Source organism: Osmerus mordax, chromosome 18, assembly GCF_038355195.1.
Source record: "Osmerus mordax isolate fOsmMor3 chromosome 18, fOsmMor3.pri, whole genome shotgun sequence".
Lineage (NCBI taxonomy): Eukaryota > Metazoa > Chordata > Actinopteri > Osmeriformes > Osmeridae > Osmerus > Osmerus mordax.
In genome coordinates this window covers 14,356,959-14,367,477 of record NC_090067.1, presented here as the reverse complement: position 1 = coordinate 14,367,477, position 10,519 = coordinate 14,356,959, and the positions used below count along the sequence as shown (strand labels likewise).

Here is a 10,519-nt window from a genome sequence, read left to right as displayed (position 1 = left end):
TCAACGAGGCCATGGGCCACAAAGAGAGAGGGGGGAGGAGGAGGGGGGCCAGAGTCGTTACCCTGGACGAGGTGGGGGGCGGCCAGGAAGGAGACCTATAAATCTGCTCGGGCCGGTTGAGTGTGAAGGACACTTATTCACAGGGGCCATCTCAGGCCCAGCTCAGAGAGGCCTCTCTGAGGATCCCCTCTCCTGTAGCGCCTGTCTCTGTCAGTCTAACTCACGTACCTACAGCAGGAGAGGAGCAGGTCCTGATGGAGACCTGTGAAGTCTCATCATGTAGGAAGCACGGTCCTTCTGTCTCCTCTTAGACTGGGGGCAGACCTGCCTGCGATCATCCCACTGACCTCACACTCCAGGCAGAGAGGAAAGGAAAATGACTATTTTTTCACTGGCAGTAGCGCCCCTTTTTCAATACTGAAGTTATACTGTCGTTATATGCATACTACAACCATGGTGACAGTTGTCGTGGAGATGTGCAGGCCAAAACAGTGTGAGTCTGAAAGAGAACACAAATCTGTAACTGGTGCAGCCTCGGTTCACATTCCTCTAGTGTTGTGGTTTGTGACACAATTCACCGCTAGCTGCAAAAACACAAACACTCCTTCTGTTTTTTATGAATATGATGAACGAACATGTTTGCTGCTGCATGGACTGAACAGAACACTACGCCACCAACGAACAGGTCCAGCCGTGGCAGGAAATCAAAACAACAGGCTGTTTTTCTCCAAAGTTGTTGAAGAAGGAAGGGAAACTAGGATGTTTTGTCATGGGAAACAGGTGCCTGCAGACACAATGTGCCACAACACTGCAGCTCCCCTGGACCGCTACAGGAGTGTGCCACAACACTGCAGCTCCCCTGGACCGCTACAGGAGTAATGTGCCACAACACTGCAGCTCCCCTGGACCGCTACAGGAGCGGTGAATGGACTCCAGCAGAGAGTGCTGCATGCAACAGAAACTAGTTTTGACTGTTTCCATAAGAGGCATTCATCTAAGGACATGACTGTGCAGCAGAACAATGAGGAGTTAGTGTCCCCATGATTTTGAAGAATGAAGTGACACAAATTAGAGTGCAGGGAAACACAAGAGAGAAGCTAATTAGAGCTATTTTTATCCTCTATCAAGTCACTCTGTGATAGAGGACTATAATAGACAATCAAAAACAATCTGATAGGCAAAAAAGGCTTGTGGGCCTGATGTATGATGTAATCGCGTTTTAAACCTACAGCCATACCCACATATAAGCAGATAACCTATAGCCTACTTATTTTCTAGGTTGTTGACACTTAACGATATAGCAAGTTGACAACATATATAGCTGCATGTTCATGAGCCACTGTGTCACAGTGTCAGAGAGGAAGACCTTCCTGCCAACAGGCCTCCTCGCGCTGGTATGTTAGGGTGTCGCCTCTCACTTCTTACAGCGCTTCTTACTGTCTCTGTGTTCGCTAACCTACAAACTGACTGCACTGCGCTTACGGATCTAGTAAGTAACTCCGACCACTTTGTTCGTTTTAATGTGTTAATTTCTCGCAGACTGGTACTGTCAGTTCAGAAGCTACAAGTGTGTTATTTTATACAGTCACCATCTCTTAATAAAGCACAGTAGAAGGGTGGGGCTTTTTGTTGTTGTAACATTGTATTTCAGCAACACACTGAGACAGAACAAGATCGTAAAACTACCAGAGAAAACGACCTTCACCTCTTTTAGCTTGAACACTAATTAATCTTCCTTGAATTCCTCTCTCAATGAAAAGTGTCTGTTTCCTATGTTGACCTACACCTTATTTTCTAAGAAAACAACATAGAAATACTACAACTTAGATTAATGATTGTTAAGTTAGGCCTACAGGCCTTTTTCCCAGCAGTGTGAGTGGGACACCGATTCTGAAGAAACTGTGGACGGTTAGTCTATGACTTCACATCCTGCCTGCAAAAGTTTTTAGACTCTTAAATTCAGTTTGTAACATAACATGATTGGAGAGGTTATTTGTGTCATTGTGTTGGCACAGTTCCCTTGTTATTGTTATTACAGGCACATATCATGTGTTTTGCATTCCAAAAACAGAATTGATCTACAATTTAAAAAATGATTGGTATGCTGATGAAAATAACCCTGGCTAAATAAAGAGAAGTCCTTGAAGATCCATGGTTCCGGTCATGATTAAGAAGATCTTGAGGTCAGCGGTCTCCGTATTTCCATAATTTATTTTGCGTTTTGGCACCAAATTAATCAAACAAACTACAATTTTAAAATACTATTGTAATGCAATGTAATAGCCTACTACTATAATGAAATACTACTTTAATAACGTTTAGTCAAATGACCTCTTTGAACACAGTTAAATCTTCTTCTCCCTTTAATCTGGAAGAAAAAAAGCATTATGAAAATGAATATCCCCAGGCTACAAAATCTGTATATTCATGACGTACCTCCACCCTCCCGCTAGAGCGTCGCAACTTGGACCAATAAGAATGCCGCTATGTAAATGAACTAACTTGCTGTCACGTAGTAGCTCCGTCTCTTACTGCGGCGACAGACGTGATTCAAAATCACGGTGACAGAAAGTGGACGGTGTTACCGAAACATTCTCTTTCTACTCGTTTTTTATTTTTTAAATTTATGTTTACAAATGACTGTGTGAGTGTATAGAAAACGAATCGTTACCGTTTTCACATGTAGGCCTATTCTTCTTGATGCGATAAGCGGATATTTCAGAATTTCCTGGACTCGGTGAAGAGAAGTACAGGCGCTCAAAATGAAGTACAAAGTAAGGATCATTTTGCCTGCAGTGACATCGCAGAAACCCTATTCTTACACAGTTTGGTCATAGCTACGTAAAACCTGAACACAAATGATTTCCTCTCATAAGGCTTTCTTCATTTCTGCTTCAAAATGTCAAACTATAAGCTTAAAAGGTCTTCAATCGGTTTACACTATTAAGCATATTTTGCCTTTTATTTTGAAACTTTATACGCATAAAGATGTGGACTAGACGAGACCATAGCTGCCTTATTGAAAGTGGATTTGCGGATGGCACCTTTTAGACTAGCCTAACGCTACAACAAATTCGTTTTACGTTTAAAGACAATTCTGAGATCTGACACTTATGATGTGAGTCTACAGGAGTGCAAAGTATGGCTCGAAGTGAGATTTATCTCCAGTCAACACTATTATATGTCTTGGGTTTGGTTTAGTCGTTTATAAAATTATGTATTTATTAATATAGATAATGACCTATTGACTGTGAGCTATTGTAACTTCGTGGGTAATATATGGCCCTTCTCCGGGTTTTTGTAAAGTAGACACTGGCACGTTTTCTGTTTGCAACCTCTTGCTGCTCACTCAGAGACGCGTGTTTAGTTCGGGTAATATAATGTTTTTTACGTCCTCTGACGAACAAACGACACATTCAGCGAGTGGAGTAAACTTATTGGTGGTGCTGTGAAATCTGTGAAACCAGAGGCGAGTCACTGTTACATTCAGTGGAAACTTTCTCAGTTCACCATAAGTATCAACCTTCATTTAATTATTGTAATGGATATTTCAAAATCTAATAGACGTCATATTGTTAGATGGTAAAAAGGGGGGGTACTGTGTCCTGGTGTAGGATTCATGTCCGGTTCTAATGGCAAGATCGTCAGCGGCCTTTAAGGAACCTGTTGTTCTATAATTCACCCGTTAAATCTTCTCTGAAAAGCTGAGAAAAACCCAACCTTCTTTGGTTAGTGTGTACACACTCTTGTTCTTCTGAATGGAATGCTTTTGTCTGCTTCACTATATCTGGGGGACGTGGGCCAGTTGGCAAGAGTCGGCAGTTACGTTGAAGTCATGGTGTTTAGATTCCTCTCCTCCTACCCTTGAGCTCTCTCCCTCCCTCATTTCTCTCTTTATTGGATACATGTTCTTCCTGAGAATAAGGTGTGTGTCATCATACCTTACTAGGACGGCAGTGATGTTCCCTCAGAGCTGGATGAAGTGTTGTGGTGATTCAGGAGTGTTGAGGGCTGTGAGTCTGATGTCCGTGCTGTAAGGAGAGGACTCCCTTTAAGGCTGGGACACAGCTGGTCTGTGTAGTCTACCTGCCTGTCTCGCAGACACAGCTGGTCTGTGTAGTCTACCTGCCTGTCTCACAGACACAGCTGGTCTGTGTAGTCTACCTGCCTGTCTCACAGACCCTCCCAGGGCTCCCCTCTCAGTCCCACCTTCACAGACCCTCCCAGGGCTCCCCTCTCTGTCCACCCTCACAGACCCTCCCAGGGCTCCCCTCTCAGTCCCACCCTCACAGACCCTCCCAGTGCTCCCCTCTCTGTCCAACCCTCACAGACCCTCCCAGTGCTCCCCTCTCAGTCCCACCCTCACAGACCCTCCCAGGGCTCCCCTCTCAGTCCCACCCTCACAGACCCTCCCAGGGCTCCCCTCTCAGTCCCACCCTCACAGACCCTCCCAGTGCTCCCCTCTCTGTCCAACCCTCACAGACCCTCCCAGTGCTCCCCTCTCAGTCCCACCCTCACAGACCCTCCCAGGGCTCCCCTCTCAGTCCACCCTCACAGACCCTCCCAGGGCTCCCCTCTCTGTCCCACCCTCACAGACCCTCCCAGGGCTCCCCTCTCTGTCCCACCCTCACAGACCCTCCCAGGGCTCCCCTCTCAGTCCCACCCTCACAGACCCTCCCAGGGCTCCCCTCTCTGTCCCACCCTCACAGACCCTCCCAGGGCTCCCCTTTCAGTCCCACCCTCACAGACCCTCCCAGGGCTCCCCTCTCTGTCCCACCCTCACAGACCCTCCCAGGGCTCCCCTCTCAGTCCCACCCTCACAGACCCTCCCAGGGCTCCCCTCTCAGTCCCACCCTCACAGACCCTCCCAGGGCTCCCCTCTCAGTCCCACCCTCACAGACCCTCCCAGGGCTCCCCTCTCTGTCCACCCTCACAGACCCTCCCAGGGCTCCCCTCTCTGTCCCACCCTCACAGACCCTCCCAGGGCTCCCCTCTCTGTCCACCCTCACAGACCCTCCCAGGGCTCCCCTCTCAGTCCCACCCTAGAGGGAGATGGAGAGACTGGCTACGGTAGCAGCCGGCCTCTTACGTTACGCAACTAAAGAAGAGAGGAAGCTGTCCTCAGAAAAGACCCGAGCTGTGCTCCTGGTTAAACGTTCTTCTGTTTTCCCTGTTCTCTGGTGCCTTCAGCCAGACGCTCACACCCCTCCCGTTCCAGCGCCGTTTAACTCGGTTGAATATTTATAAAGGTTGGACGTCTTCCATCAACTTCGTTTCACTCTTCCTCCTAGCAGGGGGTGAATTATTTATAGCGTTGTGTTGAGCAGGACATCGCTGCAGGAATGCAGTTTACGTGCTGACGGGTCACATGACGGGTCACATGGTCCAAGTGTTGGCTGTGCCACCAATCCCAGAGCAGAGATTCCCCCGTCTGTCCAGAAACAGAGTGCTGACATCACAGATGTTTTCCAGCAGGTGCGCAGGTGTGAATGGAAGGCTTGTCTTTCATAGGTCACCTAATGCATGTAATCCCTCAGACGAGATTGTGTATGGACGGATCGCTTACCATGTCTACAGCCGAAGATCTATCACGCTACGAGAGAGAGATAAGGAGAAAAAGGGAGAGAGCACTTTCCTACAGGTCCTGCTACTCTCTCTCTCTCTCTCTCTCTCTCTCTCTCTCTCTCTCTCTCTCTCTCTCCTCTCTCTCTCTCTCTCTCTCTCTCTCTCTCTCTCTCTCTCTCTCTCTCTCTCTCTCTCTCTCTCTCTCTCTCTCTCTCTCTCTCTCCTCTCTCTCTCTCTCTCTCCTCTCTCTCTCTCTCTCTCTCTCTCTCTCTCTCTCTCTCTCTCTCTCTCTCTCTCTCTCTCTCTCTCTCTCTCTCTCTCTCTCTCTCTCTCTCTCTCTCTCTCTCTCTCTCTGTGTCTCTGTCTCTCTCCCCCTCTCTCTGTCTGTCTCTGTCTCTCTCCCCCTCTCTCTCTCTCTCTCTCTCTCTCTGTCTCTCTCTCTCTCCCCACAAACAGCAGTGACACACAGAGCCTGCATCCCTATAAACTAAACTCCTTCTCCCTTTCACTCGTACTTTTGGGCCTTACGTAACTGTGGCAGAAATAGCTCCACAGCCACAGTGAGGAGTGATTAGCTGAACCAGAGATGTTGGGTGTGGGTTTCCTCTCTCTTTTATGAGCTCAGGTTCCAGGCAGCGGTCCAAACAGTGAAGTGGAGGAGAGCGAAGAAGCAGACATTGTTCTGAAAGGGAGTGATTGAGGAGGAAGGGGGGGGTCTCTGATACTGAAAGAGAAAGAAGGAGGAAGTTCGGGAGGTTAAGGCAGGGTAACAGGGCGGGGGTGTTGAGGAAGGGGGTCGGGGGTCAAGGAGATCACCAGGAGAAAAACATTCCAGAAGATGCTGAGGAGGTTATTTAGAAGATGCACGTGATTGTTTCAAGGTGCACCCCTCCACCCCTCCTCCACCATACCTCCCCACCCCTCTCCCCTTGTTGTTTTTGTAGGGTTTTGTCTGCCAAGGGGTGCACATAGGGATTCCAAGACCTTTTTTCCCTGAGTATGTGTGTGGATCTGCATGCATATGTGAGATTAATTTGCCAATGTGTAGACAGAGCAGATAGGCATTTATTTTCTGCTGGAGAATAACGAGGTCTATGGAGTGTATATCAGCAACATCCAGCCCTCTGCTCTGGTCTTTTCTCTACAATCTGACACAATGTCTGTCTGTGGACAGTGCTCTTACAGTCACTTCACCCATAAACACGCTTGTGTTTCCATGCATTCTTGGATCTCAGTTTCAATGCTGCTAGTGTTGTCTGGCTGTCAACTGTATCTCATCAATCCCTAATACATATCATTTATTTGATAAATAGCTAAACATAGCCGTGTTGCCATTGAGGCGACCCTGTGTGTTGCTGTTGGTGTGTTCTTCATTAAGCAGACTCCCCAGCAGTACTCTCTCTTCTCCTTTCCCCTCTACTCATCCTCCTCGCTCAGCATGCTGGACTGGGAGAGAGGAAACCGTCCACAGTCATGAATGGACAGACACCTCCCCCTACACACACACAATGTGGGCTGGCCATTACCATCTCAAAACACTCACTGAGAAGGAACAGGCCACATTGTACACTTGCTGCTCTGTCGAGCACCAGCAACTATACAAGCTATTATTTGAATGTTGGATTTTTGGCAGAAAATAAGTTTTACCTCCTGCAGTCTTGGCTGAAGGAGGTGATGTTTGGAGGTGATACAGTCTTGGCTGAAGGAGGTGATGTTTGGAGGTGATACAGGCTGCGAGGTGTTGTTGTGTCTCTGTGGAGCGTGAGACAGGAGGTGGTGTGGAACTCTCTGGTTTGTTTTCATGGGAAGCAACGGAATGCTTCTGCAGAGATGCTAAAGCGTGTTTACCATCTCAGGCCCTGTAATCCTCAAAGGTGGCATCTCTCCCCTTCACCTATCTGAGCTGTTGGCTTTAAACTCAACAGTACTGTTACATAAGCCTGGTTGGTGAAGCCTTTAGGACTAGTGCTAATGTTTAGTAGACATGACATATTACACAATATTCTCTTAGAATCAGACCACCTTTTCATAACTGGGTATTTAAGAAGGACATGGAGGGTTTACGTGGGCTTATACTCTCAGGAGAGGACAGGGTTATAAACATGTGATCAGGCTACTCTTTGATTCAGTCAGTGTACCATAGGGGGAATTTGAACCTGCCACCTTTTATCTGCAGCCATACGACTGTTCTCTTACTAAGATCTTTCATATTTACTTTTATCGACATGCAGTGTAATGTTGCTATAACATGCAGTGTAACGTGCAGTGTAGCGTGCAGTGTAACGTGCAGTGTAACGTGCAGTGTAGCGTGCAGTGTAGCGTGCAGTGTAACGTGCAGTGTAACGTGCAGTGTAACGTGCAGTGTAACGTTCAGTGTAACGTGCAGTGTAACGTGCAGTGTAGCGTGCAGTGTAACGTGCAGTGTAGCGTGCAGTGTAACGTGCAGTGTAACGTGCAGTGTAACGTGCAGTGTAACGTGCTGTAACAGTTTAGCAGCTCAGTCTTTACCTTCGTCTTCTGTTTCCATGAAGCTGTTTGTTTGCTTACTGTCTCACACCAAAGTAGTTCCACAACTCAATCCAGCGAAGTGCATCTAGTGTGTGTGTGTGTGTGGTGTGTGCGGGTGTGTGCAGCTCAGCATGACTGCGTGAGGGCCCTCTGTTGTTTCAAGGTTTTGATCAGGCCTCGTAGCTATCCCAGCCTGCATTGTGGTTACACACCAGGGCCTGTCACATCCTGTTGAAGTTACTGTTGCAGTGTCACACTGAGGCGTCAGGCTGGAGAAGAAGGAGCTGACCTGAGTGGTCAAGTGAATCACACAGGGGACATGGAAGTTAGGAAAGACAAGACGAATATCTGAACATGTTAATAAGACTTCCACATTCACTCAACAGGAAGTGTTAAATCGACCTCATGTGGACTAAAGATCTTCCTTTCATGACTGTAAACAGAACAAGCTGTCAGTAGCTGAGTGATTTCGAGAGCTGTAGTTGTCATCAGGCTGCGTTGTACTCAGCATCGATCCCCTGCCAGGGTAACATGATGACAGGACGGTAATGATCTGCTGCTGTGACATCACACCATGCGGGGGTCGTCATTGGGTCAGCTAGTGCTCATGGATGAAGTGAGTCATAATAGTGATACACCAATGTAGTCAGTTAACATACGACTTTATACAAAGTGATGTAAAGTACAGGGGGAATTTGAAGGGGGGGAGGAGAGGAGGGGTGGGGAGGAGAGGAGAGGAGGAGAGGCGTGGTGAGGAGAGGGGTGGGGAGGAGAGGAGAGGAGGGGAGAGGAGGGGAGGAGGAGGCGTGGTGAGGAGAGGGGTGGGGAGGAGAGGAGGAGAGGAGGAGAGGCGTGGTGAGGAGAGGGGTGGGGAGGAGAGGAGGAGAGGGAGAGGAGAGGAGGGGAGGAGAGGCCTTGGTGAGGAGAGGGTGGGAGGAGAGGGGAGGTGGAGGAGAGAGGAGGAGAGGAGAGGAGGAGAGGGGAGGAGAGGCGTGGTGAGGAGAGGGGTGGGGAGGAGAGGAGGGAGGAGGAGAGGGGGTGAGGAGAGGCGTGGTGAGGAGAGGGTGGAGGAGAGGAGAGGGAGGGGAGGAGGGAGGGGAGAGGAGGAGAGTAGAGGAAGAGAGGACGGAGAGGGGTGGGGAGGAGAGGAGGAGAGGGGCAGTTCTCTAACTCAGCTGCTGTGTCATTATGTTGATACACGCCTGCTGGTTGAGAACAGCAGTAATCAGGGGGTCAGCGATCTGGGATCCCTGCAGATGAGGAGATTACCTCCCCCAGCTCTGAAGCCCTCCTCACCCCCAGCTCTGAAGCCCTCCTCACCTGCAGCTCTGAAGCCCTCCTCACCCCCAGCTCTGAAGCCCTCCTCACCCCCAGCTCTGAAGCCCTCCTCACCCCCAGCTCTGAAGCCCTCCTCACCCCCAGCTCTGAAGCCCTCCTCACCTCCCAGCTCTGAAGCCCTCCTCACCCCTCAGACCTCCCCTGTTCTCACGGCCCAGTTCTATGCACCTCCTTTCCCCCTCAGCCTGCACTCAGGGGAGATGATGGCCGCAAAGTCATCAGGTCCTCATTATCATCATTACTATAATTATTTTCTATATTTACCTTTGTGGAAATGAGGCCAAACGAGAGACTGCTGGTTGACCCGTTCCCTGGAGGTCTGGGGGCTGGTTCTGTGGTGGCCGGGGTCCAGTCCTCCAGTCCTGCAGGGGGCTGGTTCTGTGGTGGCCAGGGGTCCAGTCCTGCGGGGGGCTGGTTCTGTGGTGGCCGGGGTCCAGTCCTCCAGTCCTGCGGGGGGCAGGGTGGGGGTCCTCCCCTCTGTTTGGGGGGGAGCGGAGAGTTTTGATTAAATCCGTCTCTAGAAACAGGTTGGTTTGTCGTTGCCCGGGGAACGGGGCGGCGGGGCTGTGGTGGTGACGCTGGCTGCGGCAGCAGGGGAATTCAGACCGCTGAGCTGGTGAGCTCATTACCATCAGCCTCGTTCGTCAGGGTGATGTGTACTCTGGAGAGAGCCAAACCCACCCAGAGAGCCAGGCGGGGCAGGAGGAGGAGGGGGGGAGGGGGGCAGGAGGAGGAGGGGAGGAGCAGGAGGAGAGGAGAGGGGGGGAGGATACAGCGCTGTTCAGGCGGCTCTGCGTTTTCCCCCAGAAAATGAAAGCTGTTATTTGTGTTCAGGCGAGACTCCATGAAAAGATGCTTGATATACAAAAATATGAGTCATGACTGTCTCCTGGCTGGACTGGAGGGAGGGGGGGTTTAAACAGCTGCAGCAGGGGAGGGGGGGTGGGTGTTTCTCCAGGTGTCTAGGGTCTGGGAGCTCCACATGGTCTAATGACCAGAACACACGAGGCTGTGAGTGCTTCTGCAGACGTGTTCCTGACAGGGCAGAGCCCAGAGAGGAGGTCTGATCTCACAGGGCCGTGCGTCCAGGCACAGCTACCAACTGTTT

The 10,519-nt window shown here is 49.8% G+C and overlaps 1 protein-coding gene across 3 annotated transcripts in view; it reads left to right on the top strand.

Annotated features, from left to right (window-relative positions):
• The first annotated feature begins 1,455 nt into the window (after positions 1-1,455).
• The window catches only part of nedd9 (neural precursor cell expressed, developmentally down-regulated 9), a 26,175-nt gene continuing 17,111 nt past the window's right edge, over positions 1,456-10,519 (top strand). For 2 of the 3 annotated variants that reach the window (XM_067256275.1, XM_067256274.1), the window contains exon 1: positions 2,536-2,774. In XM_067256275.1, coding sequence (XP_067112376.1) covers positions 2,763-2,774 — 12 coding nt within the window. In that variant the 5' untranslated portion in view covers positions 2,536-2,762. Of the gene's footprint in view, positions 1,490-2,535; positions 2,775-10,519 lie in introns of those variants that run through there. The other variant, XM_067256276.1, reaches the window with a different exon arrangement.